The 19,419-nt window shown below is 32.9% G+C and overlaps 1 protein-coding gene across 18 annotated transcripts in view; it reads right to left on the bottom strand.

Annotated features, from left to right (window-relative positions):
* ADGRL3 (adhesion G protein-coupled receptor L3) overlaps window positions 1-19,419 on the bottom strand; it is a 525,728-nt gene that overhangs the window by 53,242 nt on the left and 453,067 nt on the right. For 10 of the 18 annotated variants that reach the window (XM_044681578.1, XM_044681583.1, XM_044681575.1 and 7 more), the window contains one exon: window positions 6,993-7,161. In XM_044681578.1, coding sequence (XP_044537513.1) covers window positions 6,993-7,161 — 169 coding nt within the window. Of the gene's footprint in view, window positions 1-6,992; window positions 7,162-10,067; window positions 10,095-19,419 lie in introns of all 18 variants that reach the window. The other 8 variants (XM_044681581.1, XM_044681577.1, XM_044681570.1 and 5 more) reach the window with 1 other exon arrangement.

The following is a 19,419-nucleotide window of genomic DNA, read 5'->3' on the forward strand; positions in this document are numbered from 1 at the left end:
TCATCAGTAAATCAAATTGCACCACAATGAAGCCAAATGTTGAGACATAACTTATTGTATCATTGTCTATTTTAATTTGCTGATATTTTATTTTAAACATTGAACATATTATAAAGAAATTATTTAAAAGAAGAAAATTTGAATTAAATGATATGTCCAGTAACATTTCCAGTAATATTTTCTACAAAAAACTTTCTTATAGATTTCCATCAAACAGTTTTTTTGACTGTTTGACCACTTGTATAATCTATTCCTCTTGTTCAAACTAAACTGTGGCTTAATTGCTTTTAACTAGTTGACCATTGCTCCCTATTATTTAAGTGTGAATATTTTCCTTGCCATACATGGTAAGAGAAGAGTCCTTTTTGTGAAAAAGACTTCTAATCCAGACTGATAAGTAAGGGGAACAACCATCTTGGACACATTCCAATGGAGTGTGGAAAAAAAATTGTTGTACTAGATAAGCAAAGACTATTAAAATAGTATTTTTTTGTAAAGGTTTGTAGAAGAAATCTTATTCACAAAAGCCTATAACCTACACATTAAGAGTCAGACACCTGGAAGAGTTAGATGTTTTTGTATCATGAAAACTACAAACTTAGGCCAGAAAAATGACAAATGTTCAATAATTAAACCACCTGAAATTTCTTGAATTAAACAATTTATGAATGGATGTACTGCCATAAGCATAATGGAATTCAAGCAGATGGCTGAAGAAGCATTGCCTCCATTAATTTTTTTACAAGTACAAAGTTCCCTAGGGACTACAACTAGTCCAGCGTGTAAAGCTAGCATTCCTTATTTTTAAAAATTTATATTCACTGGCTCATATCTCTGACTTCAATTAAAAATATCACACAAATGTACACCTTAATAATATAGAATAGAAGCATTCAAGCACAGATTGTTTGATATTTTAAGTTACTTGGTTTAAGCAACTGTTATATTTTAAGTTGAATATAGCTTAAAACATATCAACACATGAAAATATGACAATTTAAAATGGTTATTGAAAGAAAATTTAGCACAAATGGCAACGAAAAGAGTATTCAAGCCAGAGGTTCATTTTTTGTTTTCTACTGAGGTTCAAAATCTGCTCATATTATTTATTTACTCTGCTGTCATATATGGACAGATCAGCAGGAAAATTAACTTTAGAGGAAATAATGTATATTTACTAATGAAAGCACATACCACAAAACAGTTAATATTTGAAATGAATAAAGGGATTTTTTAAATTTTTTAAAAAAATACAAATGTCCCTGTTTGGGTTTTTTTCAGACTTTTTTGTTTGAGCATCTAAAGAGTGTTCACATGAACTCAGAGGGCCAAATAGATGTGGTCCCCTTTAGGAATGCTTACATAAATTCAATTTATGGTACATTAAAATAGTATCTGTACTGGTAAACATCATGGCATAACAGATCTCCTTTTCCTTGCCAAAATCTTTCAACACCTGTTCCATCCACTTTCCCTTAACAAAGTCACTTATTAGCTCCTTTGCCACCTGGCTTTTCATTCTACAAACATGGCTATTTTGGAAGGGTTCTTATGACTTAATTATCTATGCTTCTACATTTTCAGTTATCTATCACTATATGCTTCCAATCAGATGGCCATCTAGCACCTCTAATTCAACATGATCAAAATGAAACACATAATTTTCAAAATTCAATTAGATCCCTCTTTGATTTCTATTAACAACTTAATTTCTTCACATGTAGGTGTGAAACTTTAACATTGTGCTTGCCTTTTTTTCCCCTTTCTTCCCTGTATAGAATAATTTTCAAGTTTTGTATATTTTGTGATGCCTTGATGGAGTTATTAAACTTCTCGCTCTGCACTCTGCTCCTCTGACTTCTGTATTTACATTATATAAAGATACTTGACACAATTAATCAATGCTAGTTGACTGACTGACTCACCATTTCTACCTTCTTCCTGACACTTCTCATTCCCCGCCTAAAAAAAAATACAAATATTTTCTTTCATGCAGATTTAATCACCTCGAGGAATGAAGAGGACCAAGATGAAATGCTTCAGAGTACAAAGCAAGAGAAATAAATTAGGGAAAAAAAAAACAGCTTTAAATGGAGACAAGTATATTATTGCTGATTGGTCAGTCCTTATGTCCCTAATTTCCCACTTTAGTATTTGAGGACAGTGGCCTAAGAAATTCACTAAAGAATTTATCAACTTGAGAAAGCTGTTGATTCTGTGGACCTGTTGAACTTAGTAGTCTATCCTCTTTCCTGATATTTCTGACCTTAAAACTCAGTTTTTATTAGTGCCCTCTGGACAGCAATGACCCAGTGAGATAAATACCAATCTGATTCCTCTCTATAGGTGTGCTGGCTCTTTCACATTATTCCCAGGTATCTTGGGATTTGGGTAAAGGGCTTTCTCCCTGAAGGAAATTATCCTCCAGTAATTTTATACTATATTTGTATTCAAGTCAGTTCCATGCTTAAAAGTATCTGATGCTTCACCATTTCTTCTTAATTAAAGTAACAGGAACATAAGATGATAGCTTTAGAAATGGAAGAGATCCAAATTAGGCTAATTATTTAATTTTATATTTTAGGAAACAGGTCCAGAGTGGTAAAGTGATTTGTCCATGTCAGACAAGTAAAACCTTACAGGATGAGAAACCAGGTCTTCAGACTCCAAATCCAGGACTCTTTCCATTGCATCACCCTGTTTGATTCCTCAGCTTGCTATTTCCAATCTTTCTTTCCAATCTCATCTCCTAAGTGGATCATTACATGTTCCCCAAACATACTGTATACTCTTCCCACTTCCCAAAATCTGTTCATACAATTCTCTTCTAAAATATCATCCACTTGCCCAAATCTTCCATTTCTTTCCAAGCCAACTGATGCATCAGTTGCTCATGAAATATTATCTGAGCTCCTGATTTAAATGCTCTCTTTCTCTCCTCTAAAACTATACAATTTCATTTAATACATCTCTTACAGAACTGAAATTGTTCTCCCACAATGTCCTTAGATATAGAAGCCATTAAATATTTGGAGAACGGAATTGAATTTTTCCAGCCAAATCTAGTACTATTGCCTCAATGCTAATCCTGAAAATCTCTACGAATGTTATTAATGCTAACCACAATTTTCTTAATTCTTCTTTCCCTTGATTTCTGTTCCCCTCCATTATCCTGGTAGTTTTATTTTTCTGATCACCCTTTTTTTTGGATACACTTTCTTTTTATCTCCCTCTTACTACAAACACTGGTCATATTCTAGTCTTGTTTTTGTTCACTTGCTCATCAATCTTAACTTTTTGTTGGGAAGAGTTCATCTACCCCCATATTTTGGTCTCATCTCCTTCTTGATGAACCCCAGTTTTACTGATGTGACACTTTACTGAGCTTCTAGTACTATATTTCCATCTTTCTCTATTATGTTACTCTTTATGTTTACAGTAAACTTGTTTTCCTCATAACTTGGTCATCCTTTTAAGTTTTGTTGTTACTTTGCTACTAAAAATAATCTCTCACTTTCCCAAATAATAAAATTTCCAGGTTAACTTTGACCCATCCATATCTTTAATTCTCCTATATTTGCTGACTGCTTAATTTGTCTTTTTATTTTCTACCTATCCAGTACCATTGACACCCCTATAGCTGCCCTCATTGTATTAGATTATTATGATATCCCCTAGGCTCTCCTCTTCTGGAATAAATTTTATATATTACTAACCTATTATTGTATTTAATACAGTAGTTTCATTAAATCAGCTTAAAATGTCTAGCTTAATGTTCATCACAATCACAATCAAACTCTTCCATGCCCTTACTAAACTGGCCCTTCCCTACTTGACTTATTCACAGCAAACAAAAAATTCTCTCATTCAGGTAAGATAGCCTTATTACTGTGCCCTTCACATGCCAAAATCATTCATGCTCCTGTGACTTTTTTCATTTCATTTCATTTTCTTGCCTATAAGACCACACACCATGCTCTGACATTAATGAGACTCAACCTACCATGTGATGAGCCAAACCATGAAAAGCTGGTTCTGAGAGACGAATCAAGTGAGCTAGGTTGCTAAAAAGCTGAGAATCTATCTAAACATGAAAATATGTGTAATAATCTCTTATTCTAATGGCATGCCTAGGAAAATTTGAATCAAAAAAATAGATCTCAAATGTGGAAATAAGGTACAAAGGAAAGTACAAGTAAAATGTGGAGTCCTACGAGCCAAAGACTCAACATGGATAGCTAAGTTGGATACAGAAGGAGGTAGAAATGCTGATTAAAACATAGTCAGGTCATTCAATCCTCACAGACTCAAATGGCAGGAAGTTAGAAGATTATTGATGGTAGTTGGTAGTCAGTGTCATGGAAGTCTGGAAACAGATGTTGGAACACATGAGAGTTTGGAAACTGAAGTATAGAGGGAGCAAACCTAGCCCTTGAAACAAGGAAGTAAAAGGTAAGAAGCTGAGTTACTAAAGACCGCAGTAGTTCAGATTTAGAATTTGTAGGAGCCAGTGAGATCATCTGGCTTAAGCCTTCTCCTTTTACAGAGGAGAAAATAGTCCCAAAGTCTTCGTATCATCAGTACACAGTACAGTGTCTGGTATAAAGCAGATGCTTAATAAGTGCTTATGATTCCTGCAATTATAGGGCTACATGCATGATACAAAGCAGAGATGACATTTGAACCCAGTCCTTTGGCTTTACATCTAGAAGTTTTAACATTATTTCAGGAATCCATGAAATCCATGAAAGGAGTGGAATAAAAGGACACTCAACTACTGAGAATGGGTATACCTCAGGAAAATAGTTCCTGTAGAGATAGAGAATGAAGCAAAGAACCCAGGAACAAAAGGGCCAGAAGATTTGACGCTGAACTAACAAGTAACAAAGTCCTATGTTTATGGCTAAGATTGATTAGACTGAGCTGATAACAGGTTGGGTTTCAGTTATAGCTACTAAGATCAAAAAGATGTTAGAGCAGAGAGCAAGGCAGAACATTATCCTCCTTCCCTACTCATACACCTACTCATACTTCAAGCCCTACCTTTCTAAGAAGCCACCCAAAGGAACACCTAAATTCTCCACCAAACAACATCTCACTTTAATATTACTGTCTTGTAAGGTTTTCTTATATTTTTTTTCTTATTTGTAAGTCTTATTCACCTATGTTGCATATTCTGTACATTAAAAGAAGTCAATATCTTTTTACTGAAACATTTTTGATGTAATACAGACATAGTTAGCAAAGTAAGTTTGACTTTTAATAGTGACAATTATGATTATAACAGGAAGTTAATTGATTTGATTCAAACAATATAGTGGCAGAACTTAGAGCCGTGATAACCTGAATAGTACTGTCCTAAAAGAGTGACCAGACTTGACACTAATGGGAGCCTTCAGATTAATCTCTAGAACATACTTCCTGTTACTATTATTCTCTTTGTGACCCCATTTGTTTTCTGGAAGGGTCTGCCATTTCCTTCTCCAGTTTATTTTATAGATAAGGAAATCTTGCCAAATAAGTTTAAGTGACTTGACCAGGGTCACACAACGTCAGAGGCTGGGTTTGAACTTGGGTCTTCCTAATTCCAGGCCTGATACTCTATCCGCTACACCATTTAGCTACTCTAGAAACATACTTCTAAGTACTTACTAAAACTCAAACAAATTATTATAGATTGACATAGAGACATATGTAAAATACTGAAGTAATTTTTTCTTAAATATGTTTTATTTGTTTATGATAATTTGCTTCGATGATTAAATTGAATACAAATATGCTTCAGCTAACACACACAAGTGTGGATTCTATTACATAATAAGAAATATACTTTGGGGGGGGTGAAGGGGAAAGTAGGGGCATAAAGTATGTAAACAGGTTAAAAACGAATATTAATAAATGTCTAATAAAAAAACAAACAAAAAAAGAAATATACTTTGGTATATAATTAAAAGTAAAATTAAATATTTCCAAGCAATATTCAAGTATTTGAAGACCATCTCAACACAATATATTTTAATAAAAAAAATCAATGTTCCAAATTAGGCTGTAAACTCACTTCTTGTATGTAACTTGAACTTATATAATTTTCAGAAAATGGTTAGCTTGAAGGTAATTCACCTTTTTGGCCATAACTCACAAAAACATTTTTTGGTAAAGCAGTAATAGTTTGTGATTTATGTTGGTAGAAAAAATATCCATACTAATGAAAAACTTCAAATAATTATTTGTGTGTGTGTGTGTGTGTGTGTGTGTGTGTGTGTGTGTGTTTGTAGCCACACAAGAAACAAAATCATACCTCAGTGTAAGCCCTTTGTCATTGTGGAAGTTACATTCCATGTGAAGCATAAGGATAATGGTGGTGATTTATTAATTAGTTTTTAAAATGTCAGAGTAAACAATGCTATTTATTTTCCATTTTTCAATAGAGATGATGAGTAAAGGGCAAGGGAATTATTTGATTTCTCTTTATATAAGACCAGGGTCCATTGTTTGCAATCTTTAAAAGCTTATCTTGAAATAGAAAATAAAACTTTTAAACTTCTTCAGTCTTTTTAAATAATAAAAAGTATTATAAGCAATATAGGAACATATATTTATCTATTAACTCTCCACAATAAAAGTTTCAACACATATTTAAAAGAAAAGCAAACCAGAAAATTTTGCCTATTAATATTACTTTAAAAACAAAGATCCATGCTTTCTTGTTAATGAAAATGACCCCCATTTGTAGTTAATGAGCTTTAACAAAAGTTAAAAGGCAATACATTTGCTAGATCACCTTCATAACTCCTAGTCTTTAGACATATAAATTTTTAAAAAGAACTTTTACAACTCCTATATAAAACAGAACTTCTAGAACTTCATAACTTCTATTTTTAAAATATCTCAAAATGCCACTTTTATGTTATATTCTATTGTTACATCTGAAATATATGTTTTATAAACATAAACTATATAATTTTTATGTGTAACTGGAAAAGCTGGCTTACCTTTTTCTGAAGAACACAATGGAAAATGAATATGAACATTCCCTGTAGAGAATTGAAAATGGTGAAGAGATACGCCATGATGACTGTGCTTTCATTAATATACATAAGTCCAAAGGCCCAGGTCAGTCCTAACAGGCAGAGAAGAGCTATTGCACCTATAACCCATGACCTGAGGAGAGAAAAGGGAAAAAAAGTGATCAAAGGAATTGTCTTTAGATCATTTCAACAACTGCACAGTAACAATGTAGACACTGAAATATGTATGTTCTGATAAATTATATCTATGAAATATGTAAGACAGGCAGCATAAGCACTCTAGGATTTTAATGCAATAACACACATCTTCAAGTCTGAGGAGAAATACACATATGAAAATGTTACAAACACAGAAATCAATTTAAGCCAATACAAATGTATATACATTGCTTATGTAAGTATCATGAAAGCAAATGAAATGTTGATGTGATTTTGGCAAAAGGCAAGGAAAAAACAAAAAATTTATAAGGATAGTTGAATTTCATTGATTTCACTAGGATGACAGCTTGACATATCTCTTCATATCAGTTTTACACTAATTTTTTTGCCTGTTTTTCTAATTTACAAAAGCGTCCCTAACCTCTTGATTTTTTTAAACCAAAACCTTGTTTATTGATATGAATATAATGCATATTAGAAGGAAATATTTTTTTGAGAATCTAATGAGTTTTAAAGATTTTTTCCCCAATCCTAGTGGCAGATAGAAAAACAATTAAGTATCTAAGGGCTTGAGAGACTTTAATCTATTCCAGATAATTATCTAAGAAATATTTACTACTCTGGAAGGGGAAAAAAATCCCTATACCTTCAGATAACCTTGACTTTGGTAGCTGGACTTGTTGCCTATCGTTAGAAGGGATGGTCAGGTGCCAAGAAACTTTTCCCTTTCTATGAACTATTAATTCCCATGGAGCAAGTTGAAATAAGGGAATTAAAAAGTTAAGTATATTTATTTATTACGTAGAATGCACTTGGACAGAAACCAGTTCCACAATAGCAGTTCCTTGCAACATAATTGTTCTTTGTAACTATTCTCATATTTCTTTAAAGTTCATCAAAGTCCTCAGATCTCTGATCAGATGCTCCCATCTCCAAAATATGAAAGAGAAGTCCATGAACTCCATAATAAAAAGACTACATTTCACCTCACCAGAGAATCTTGACTCCACATCTCAACACAATCATATAGCTTTTTTGTTTTCTGGTGAGCACAGTTTCCCTAAATATTTTTGACTGGTATTTCTTTAAGGCTACTGTCTACCTTCCTTCCCCTTCAGTGGAGATAAAATTTCCATGTGATTTGTAGCTGTGTAGATAAAAATCAAGCAATATATGATACATTGCAATGGCATTTGGTGACATCTCTATGCTGGGGAAGACTGACACTAAAAGTGCTTTTGCAATATGAAGGATTTTCATTTAAGGTTGTATCTGAAACAGACTTTTTAAAAGTGGAAAATAAAATGCAAACAGCAAGAGGAATCCCAAGTTTATATTACAGTGGTTTCATGATATGTGAGCAAGAAATGTTAAATTCAGAAGGGCCATACTTAGCACATAACTCAAATTACACTTTTTAATTATTCAAAGAAAGGATTAGTCTATGTTTATGAGTTCAAATGTTAAATTTAAGATGATCTTAATTGCATGTATTAGTTCATTGTATGGAATGTAGCCTAGAAAATGTGAATAAATCTTTTAACAAAATATTAATTGAAATGAGAAAAAATGTTGAAATGAGAATGAAGAACAACAGTTAATTATTAAAATCTTGTAACAATTCATCTCTGTTGTTTTACTTTTTTCCCCTTTACTCAATCAGAAATTAGATCATATTCAAATTTTAACTGCAAGCTAAATTTAATTTGCTTAATAAAGTTAAGTAATTCTAGAGTAGTGAATCCATATAGATTGGTTTTGACATATGTATTTCAGTTATCCTTTTTCTTATGTTTATATAACTATACTAAATCCCAAAGGGTAATATCTTACTATACCCCTGAATTCAGTTGAATGAGAACTGCTAGGATCAACTAAAAGTCTTCTTATAGAATTTATCAATGTGAAAAATGGAGAAAATATTCATTAAAGGAAAGCAAGGATTTTACTTTGATTTAGATCAAGTAAAGTACAAGTTAGTTCAACATTGTTATTCTCCTACAGAAAAACTAACTTTAGAACAAAGGGACATAGTTGTACCAAAATGCAGTGAGCTCTGCCTTTAAAAGGGAAAATAAGCAAAACTCTTAAGATTGAGTGAAAATGACACTGGACGACTATGAAAAAAAAAAAAAAAGGACTCTTCACCAGAAGAACAAACTGAAAGTTTATTGCAAAGTTAAGCTTGCATTCTCAGTCTTATTTTGTTGTTTCATGATAAGAAATTTTAGAGGTACAAAGAGTAATTTTTGTTTTAAAAAAATTTAGCATGTTTTATTTTCAGCATATTAGTACAGACTTGCATTTTTGCTCCAGAGATTTCTTTTTTTTTTCCGTTCTTTCTTTCTTTTTAAACATGAGTGTTTTCCCCCCTTGGAAAAAAAATAGCTTTATTACTCAAATCAGAAGAGATTAAAAATGAAGTTAGGCCTAATTTGTGACAATTCTTTGATTTTATTCTGAAGGAGCCTTTTCATAAATTGCTACTCAATCATATTAACAATTGGAAATCTAAAATGAAGCCAAACATTGACAACAACAACACACATGGATGTAGACAGAGGGACACATCACGAATGAAAGAAAAAGCCATTCTAAGCGTAACAAGTCTGTACCACATGAAATGACTATGGTTATGACTGTGTCACTCAGTTCAGGTGGTATCCAATTGAAACATAGGAAGCAGAATTGTTCGGCAATACACTGCAGCATGTTTACTCTGCACATAAGCTGTATGCCTGACTGTTTTCCTGCACAGTTTGCTCTTCTGCCTTAAGGTGAATGACAGAAGTCTTAATGGGTTTTCAATACTGATTTGACAGCTGGTTCATGGGACCACACTGATAAATGGAATTTATCAGCCATTCAGGTCATTCTTACTTGATGAAGGGTCTGTTATCCTCATAGCTAAAGAATGCATAGACATAAAGACAAGAATACCAACATTAGCATATACTGACTTAAGGCATTTCATATGAAAAAAAAATACCCCAAGTTCCCAAAGGCTTAAAAAGCATCAAATCAACCCTGGTATATCCAAGAGATAAATTCGAAAATGGCTATACGAAAGCTTAAATATTAACAATTGTTTAAAGTTATATAGCTATAGATACATATATCTATGTGTAGATATAATACAACATAATAAACATAATTTAATTTGATATGATATATTATAATATAATATCACAAATATTCTTCATGGAAACACTTCTAGAAATTCCAATATCCAAAGGTGATATGCTTATATAGCTTTCTTGTCAGAGATATTTAACTTCTGATGAGATCACCTTTCTCTAGAGAAATCCAAAGACAGAATCCAAGAAAAGATTGAAGTACACTTAAAATGATAGACTCAGTAGCACCGTAGGCACCCTTTCACCATGACTTCAGTTGCTGTGATTGCTTCATTATGAATACCAAGGTTTTAAGTAATTTTACCTCTGATTATGAGTTAGACCTGAACATTGTCTTCTTTTGAAAATAATGAATTTAAATTATTTTAAAGCCATTTATCTGATGGAAAATTTAAGAGGGAATGGACTACTTGTTCTCAGTTTGATAAAGAAAGGTTCTAAGTAATAAATAACTAAATCCAAAAATAGATAGGTGAGGAAACCATGTATGCCACCCAGAAATATATTTTAGCTCCTGCGTTTTCAGGCCTGGGTGACTCCAAGGGCTTTGCTTATTGTTATAAAAAGGGGAGAGAAAAAGAAACAGAACCACAATCTCCTATTATTTTCCTTTCCATGGAGCTGGTAATAAAACTACATATTGAATAAGTATCCATATTGTACACACATCACTAAAATACCTAGTGAAAATCAAACATTGATCCTATTTGCAATTAATTGATTTTGTCTAGTAACTGCTTAAGTCATCGATCTTTGTCTTGGAATTTATTTCAGAAATTCTGGCACCTTGTAATGAGTTAAATTTTAAAATCTAGTTCTTGTGCTAATCACTACTTTACTCTTGCCTCAGGGGAGTCTGTTATCCTTCAGAGATGTGGGTAGACACCAGACAGTCTTGTCTAGAAGCTTTGCACCTCCAAGTCATCCTTCAAGGATGTCTGGTTTGCTATGCAAGGGATTCTAGACCACTATCTCTAACCTTGCAGATAGGCTCAAACAATAAACATTTTGTAGTCACTGAAAGGAAAGAGGGGATTGTTGCTAGTCCTTCATCCCCAACTTCCAAACAATTATATTGTCCCCAATGCCCTGGCTATTTAACCAATCATGCTGTCCTCAACCCCATCCTGTCACCAACATAAACAATTGTTTTTTTTCCTTACCTATACTGCTCTGTTCTTCATTCTAATCTTATAAAACAGGGTTGAGTCTCCCTCTCTGGGTATTTGGCTTAAAATTGAGTTAGCCTAATATATTGGCAGGTAAAGACCCTGCTAATAAAATGCTATCTTGCTTAAAGAATATGTGCCTCAGTCTATTTATTAAATTTCACTCACAACAACATTAAGAACATGTCTCTACAGTAAGATGGTAGGTTTAGTACCAAAATAAGAATATGCATTCCTTGCCTTCCAGGATGAAGGAATTTCAAATCAGATCATAGTGATAATTTAAGAAATGGAGTCAAAAGGGAAAACAAATCTTAGATCTTTGAATTCTGAATAGGGAAGTACATTCAAGTGCATGTCAATAATAGCACTGCACAAAGAAGATAATGTGAAAAGGGAAAAATGTATAATATAGTTAGAGACTGTGGAGATTAGGCAGGGAAAATATATAGGAAAGGCAAACTTTTCTGAATCTTCATGGAAACAGTAGAATTTTAGATATTTAAATGAATGTCTTTTGGACATCACAAACTTGACTTCCCATGGCTATCTTAAACTCAACATATCCAAAACCAAAATCATTATCTTTACTCAGAAAATCATCCCCTCTTCTGATCATTCCAATTACTATCCATGGTAACACTGTCCTCTCCATCACTCATTCTCATGGCCTTTGGATTTAGCCTATGCATCCAACTAGTTGTTAAATCTTGTCATTTCGACCTCACTTTCAAAATCTTTCTATTATGTCCCTCTTTTCTCCTTTGACACTGTTACCATCCTGACATAAGCTCTTCACAGAAGCACTATTGCAAGAGTTTGCTGGGTGGTCTCCCTACAACAGACTTTTCCCCTCTCTCATCCATCTTCCATTCAAGCTGCCAAAGTGATTTTCCTAAAGCTCAGATCAGATCTTGTCAACCTTCTTCCCTCTAACAAATAAACCTCATCAGTTCTGCTGCCTATTACTTCCAAGATTAAATATAAAATTCTTTGGCTTTTAAAAATATTTTAAAATCTTGATAAAGTTTTTAATAAAAATAATAAAAAATAATTTTCTGATATTTTAAGACTTATCTCCCTCCTCCTCATGCCTCCAACCTCCCCCAAACAGAGAAAGTAATATAATATAGGTCATATATGTGTTAGCATACAACACATATTTCCATGTTTATCATATGAAAAAGACACATATTGCTTACACTAGAGAAAATTTCATGGAAGAAATAAAGTGGAGAATGGTGTGCTTCAAATGACACTTAAACTCTTTTTTTTTTTTTTCACAACCCCTTGGAGTTATTCTGGATCCTTGTGTTGCTGATAATAATTAATTCATTTACAGTTGATCATTTTACATTATTACTGTTCTCAGTATTGTTGTTTGGTTGTTTTTCAGTTATGTTCAGCTTTTCATGACTCCATTTGGGGTTTTGATGGCAAAGATACTGGAGTGGTTTGCCATTTCCTTCTCCAGTTCATTTTACAGATGAAGAAACTGGGGTAAACAGGGCTAAATGACTAACTCAGAGTCATGTAGCTAGTAAGTCTCTGGTGCTGGATTTGAACTCATAAAGTTGTCATCCTGATTCCAATCAGTAATCTTTGTAATCTACCGCACAGATACCTGCTCTGGGTCTTAAAACTCTTCAAAAACTGCCCCCTTCCTAATTTTCTAGTCTGTTCTTTACCCCCCTCCTTGTATTTGATAATATAGCAATACCTGCCTTCTTGCTATTCTTCAAAGGCCACTTTATCTTGTGACTTAGTTATCTCTGAGATCTTCTCCATCCCTGGAATAATATCCTTAATCACCTTTGCCTCCTGACTTTCTTCAAGACTGAGCTCAAATATTACCTGCTAAGAAGTCCTCTCCCTGTGCCCCCAGTGTCTTTCTCTATGATTACTTTCCTTCTACTCTATATACAACTTGTTTTTTTGAGGCGGTCGGCAGGTTGTCTCCACTAGAATGTGAATACTTATCAGAGAGAGCATGCTTCTGTCATTTTTTTGTACCCCCAAACCTCAACACAGAGCCTGGCACATAATAAACACTTAAGAATTGTTGATTGATTGATTGATGGCTCTTGGTCAGAGGTAAGATAAAACCATGGACAAACATAAGCATTACTAGCGCTGTGTAGTTTGTTTTTCATTTTTGAGATGCATGCTTAGAACTGACAAAGTCTCTCTATTGATGCTAATGTTATTCATTTATTTAATTTATGAAAGAATATAATGTAATTATTCAATATTTGTCCTACTGTTTACCTTTTAGGCCAAGCTTTTTTCGCTTAAACAAACTTTCTTGAGAGTAGGACACTTCTAAATGCTAAAAAGCATTTAATTTATATAGCACAATACCATGCAAAGGAGCATATTTAAAAATGAGTTGGGGTTAATGAATATATATCAAAGGTACTGTAACAGATGATGTAAACTTGGGCATAAAATTTTCAGTTTCCCATGAATCCACACCTCCACTTATTTTTCATTGATATATATCATTAGATAACTTTCATAATTCACATGCTCCATAATTCATGGAGAGTCATGTGTTTAAATCTGAATACCAAGTAGAAATAGGGGTTGTATCAGAAGCATGCTTGAACTGCTGATTTTTAAGTTGGGGTGGCGCATTCAATCCTTTGTCAATATCAATAAAAATTCACAGTTCCCACTCAATATAGAAAGCCATGCTTCTGCAAAAGACCATTTATTAATTTTTCTTCCAGAAAGTCATAAATAACAGACAGTGATTCAATACCTAATGATTATGAAAGGATAACTACAATATGCCAGCCCCTTCAATCATTTTGTCAGATTTTTTTACTGATTTATAGCACCCGATTCTATAATCTTCCTCTATCAACTCCTAATTAAATCAATGGTAGTTTTGTCTCTATAATGGAAAGTTATAATCACAATTGATTCAAAGTTTCTCATAATGTAAAGAGGCATTGCACAGCTAGTTTCAAATCTTAATAGTTTTCATCCTCATGCATGGGTGATTTGCTGATAAAATTTCATTTAAATCAACTCTAACTACAGGCAGATTAAGCAAAAGAAATTCACTGCCTACATTTTATTGCAGCCAAAAAAAACACAACTCTGGGCATGAATATATGAAGAACTGAAATGTACTCAATATAAATTAATAAGAGGTAATAATATTTCCCAAGTTTTATATGAAGTACTTTGGAAAAAAAAGAAAGAAAAAACTGGTTGGCATGCACAATTTTCAAGTTCGTAAGTGAGTAAAAGCTTTGAGGAATATGATAAAAATGAAAATATAATGAAATAAAAGTATAATCAGACTTTTGCATTTTTCTTAAATGTTATAGTATGTTACATTCTTAGTAATCTATAAAATTCTCAATATTGTCTAAATCATCTGCTATCTGAAAAAATTAATCAAGAATGTACTTTTGTAGTTTCTTTTAAAATAACACATATATAATTTTGCTCTTTTGTGTGGAAATTTCAATTTTTACACAATTATATGAAATAATGATTTCCTTTAAGTTCACTCAATAGTAGTTCTAGCAGAAAAAAGTATACTGAGCTTTAATTTTTTCTCCTTAAATGGGAGAATGAGATAAAACTGATATGTGAGTATGTCAGTGGTGTATAGACAGAAAGCATCCTGGTAAATCTTACTATTGTTACTAAAGAAAGATGAGAGGCAACGGGGCATAAATGGTCACAAGTTTAGATTAGACACATAATAAACATTTTTTTAATACATTTGAAACATTTGGATGGGTAAAGGTTGTGGATTTTCTTCTCGTGATTAGGGTAAAAAAAGATCATTTTACATCATTTTGGGATAATTATATATTTGATATTTATTCAAAGTAGGCTCCTACCTAATCTCTTAAACTCATTTTTATGTTATACTATAATGTTGTTATATACAGTTCAAGCCCGATGCTATCAGTTGTCATTTCTTTGTTTCTTTGTCTGAACACAGGTACTTGGTGGAGAGTAGGACATTTCTTTTGTGGATTTCAGGGAATTGCAACTGTTTGCTCATTCCCCTCATCCCTCAACTTGGAAAAGCTCTTTTCATTTCTCCAATTAGATAGTGTATCTTGGTTTATAGCTCTAATTTTTTTCTTTTAATGCATAAAAATTTGTCTCCCCCTGTATTCAGGGTCCAAACTAAGGAAGACCTGGTTCCAATTTTTATGCAAATGGCACACAGTGCTTAATAAATCAATATGCTGGGAAGCTCAAACCTTTGTTTCCTCAGTTATTTCATCTTTTACCCAACACACATTTGCAATCAAGGAGACTTCACAAAATAAACGATTCTTCTATTTTTATTCTATTGGCACATGACCTCCCTAATAAGAGGCCAAAATAGTGTCTTTAGCAAGCTTATATCTCCTTGTCTTATGCCTTACTTTATACTGAAAATAGGATCACCAAAAAATTATCTTTCATTTTAACCATCAAGAAATCTTAAATAATTTTAACATGTGCTTTAGAGACATTTGCTAGAGGAGAGTCTACTGATTCAGCTGTGTGTGTTATGATTATAAAAGTACATATAGTAGATTTTTATATCTTTGCACTTTTCAATCCATCATTAACTTTGAACAAGTTGTGTGATATACAATAGACAAATTGTTTGAAAAATCTTTCATTTTACCTTCTCATACTTCTGTTAAGGATGAAAATACTGATATTTATTTTATAAATCTCATCAAAACTTATGTAGATTCTTATAAAAATTTGTGACAATGAAAAATCACACATCTGACTGGGTAATTACTGGTGTCTTCTATCTATACATGCCTTTTAAAAAATCATTCAGTATTTTCTACCACTTTCACATATGTTGTAAATGAATTCTGTGCTTTCAAAATTGTGGAAGAGGACAGATCTCTTCTGATTATAATTGGTCTGATTGATTTCTATACAGTTCAATTAAACATCCAGTGAGTTTATTCAGTACACAATAATTTTTAATTTAAGAAACATCTCCTTTTAAGATGTTCTTTCAGCACTTTTTAAGAAAAGTCATCCAATTTTTTTTTTACTTTTTTTTTTTTTTTAAACCCTTACCTTCCATCTTGGAGTCAATACTGCATATTGGCTCCAAGGCAGAAAAGTGGTAAGGGTAGGTAATGGGGGTCAAGTGACTTGCCCAGGGTCACACAGCTGGAAAGTGTCTGAGGCCGGGTTTGAACCTAGGACCTCCTGTCTTTAGGCCTGGCTCTCATCCACTGAGCTACCCAGCTGCCCCTCTTACATTAGCTCTTAATAAATTTTTATTTTCTGACTGGTATCTAAGCATGCAGCTCTCTATCATTGTGTTGTGTTCTCTAGCTGACTATTGAACATGAACATAACTGATAAATTATACTTTTATGGAGTTTAAACCTAGAATATCTTAAACCATAGGTAGTCTTCCCCTAGTAGCCCAATCTCCGAGAATGAGTTTGCAGAATGATCCCAAGAAAGTTGTGTAATGTTTGATGATTTTCATGTTCTTACTTCATATCCACCATTTTTGTGAATTGAGGATTGAATCAATGACAAGAAAGTGATGCCAATTTCTCTTTGTGTTATATTCATAATACCAAGTATTGTGCCTTGCACATAGTGAGCACTGAGTAAATAATGAAAAAAGCATTTAGAATTTGGAATAGCTCATCTTGCATAATATTATATAGTTGTTGGTTAGCTATAGTCAATATTTGACTATGGTTTATTCTAAATAATCATATCAATACTAAAATATAACAACTAAAAAACTCACTAACAATGCGATAGCAAATTAAAAACATTACTAATAAAATGAATGCTTTCATAATTAAATCACTTACATCAATGAATTTTTTTCACAGATTACTTAAGTGAAAAACCTGTGATACATTTTTAACAAAAATTAACATTGTCATTTATCTGTGAAAAACTGGGTCTAGAAAGACAAATATTTTAGAGAGGGGGTCATATAAAGAATTTAAAGTAAGCCTACTAAAGAGCTACATAAGCTACACTATTGGTGTCTTATATTGAGGGGCTGTCACATGTGTTCAGGCTTTTGGCACAGATCAAGTGTAATCTATATTGACATAGACTAGGATCAATATTTAGTCTGTGGACTCTAGCCAGAAATTCTGCCATAGAATAAACAGTAAAGGGATTGACTTCATCCCACTGGTGCAAAGAGAAAATTCAACTAATTGTCCACTTCTATGGTTCTACCAGAGTTCTGCTGCTGTTTTGGGATACTTTATAAACACAGATCTGGAGCATGTGGGAGGCCACAATATAAACTATTCAGTAAGATCATCCATCATCCAGACCAAGGAAAGGCCATCTTCTTCAATTTAGGACAGAACGTCCATTATCATATTTTCTAGGATATTTAATATTTTTTATTCTGTTAACTGTCACTATACATACTTCTATACATGCATTTATACTCATCTATGCATTATATTGCATATATATTACATATTAGATATACCATGCAAATATACACATACCTCCTTGTCTATATTCCCTAAGGTGTGTGTGTGTGTGTGTGTGGGCAATCCCAAAGTCTTTAGTTTGGAGGAATTCCCATTATTGGTATCTTTCCCAAGATAGTCAATGGCTCTGTGTAGTGTCCATATGAGCACTGTCTCCATTGTCCTGATTAAAGATGGGTTCAACTATAAATACTCTGGTAGTTTTGTTTTCAGGTTGACAAATTAAGAGAACTCATCTGGTGTCATGGGAGAAGATCCAAAATAAAATGACTATTTTAGAAATTTATGCTCAGTTTAAGAGCAATCAAATGCCATCAAGTTTGCAAAACAACCTGAAATTGAAAAATCTAGCTACTTAAAGCTTTGTTGAAAGATCAATGACAACTATTTTAATGTAGCTATTGTTTACGTCAAGGTCCCTTTGAATGATGTCATATAGGCATATGGTATCGGTAGTAATAATTGGGGAATCATAACAAACTTACATTATGATGCTACTTTGGGAGGACATGATTCCACCATGGCTGCACTGATGGCTTGTTCCCATAAGTCTCTACTCATTGTGAATGTGATGCTTCTTTTTTTTTTTTTTCTCACCACTGTTCTTGGCTTTTCCCTTACTTTTGATTCATGAAAAGGAATTATATTATAATTGCCATTTATTCTTAAAGACTATATTTATTTGTTTGAATTTATTTGTGTCTTTTATTCAATGTATGTATTGACACTTCACTTTATTTGATTAATGTTTACTTGATTTGTTGCTATATTCTAATATCCTTCTAAAATAAACATTTTTAGTCAATGATTTCACCACAGGGTTGGAAAGAAAAGGTCAGAAGTGGCTGATTGCTGCAGTCAAGTATGTTCCTACCCTCTGAACAAACACTTTTAAAGGCCAGTGCTTCAATTACTGATACATTAAGAGGTGCTTAGCTAATAAGCAATTGATTTTAATCAATTTAAACAACTGATTAAGTCAGTAATTAGAGAGTAAAACAACAGGAAATGGAGAGCAAAGAGCTGGACATTTTTAAAGGGGCAGCAATATAGCACCTTAATTATCAGCTTACATTAGCTTACTCACACTTTGTCTCCAAAGGTACATCTTTACGACTCATCCTAGTAGGAGGTCTGTTGAACATGTACAGGAGCGACATAGTTAATTTTAATGAATAAACATTTAACATCCATTACTGTGACTCTTCCCAAAATTAATTAATTCTAAGGTACATTTAAATATATCATTTCTCTTTGTACCAATGCAACAATTTCCAACACATACTTTTTTCTTCAAATTTCCTTCCCTTCTCCAATCCATCTTAATACTACCAAATAAGCCTTCCACTTGTATAGATATGATCGAATCACACTTGTTTGGAGATCTTTAGTAACTCTTGCTCTTTGCTAAATAAAGTTTAAACACTTTAGATTGATATTC

The sequence above is a fragment of the Gracilinanus agilis genome, chromosome 6, assembly GCF_016433145.1.
Source record: "Gracilinanus agilis isolate LMUSP501 chromosome 6, AgileGrace, whole genome shotgun sequence".
NCBI lineage: Eukaryota > Metazoa > Chordata > Mammalia > Didelphimorphia > Didelphidae > Gracilinanus > Gracilinanus agilis.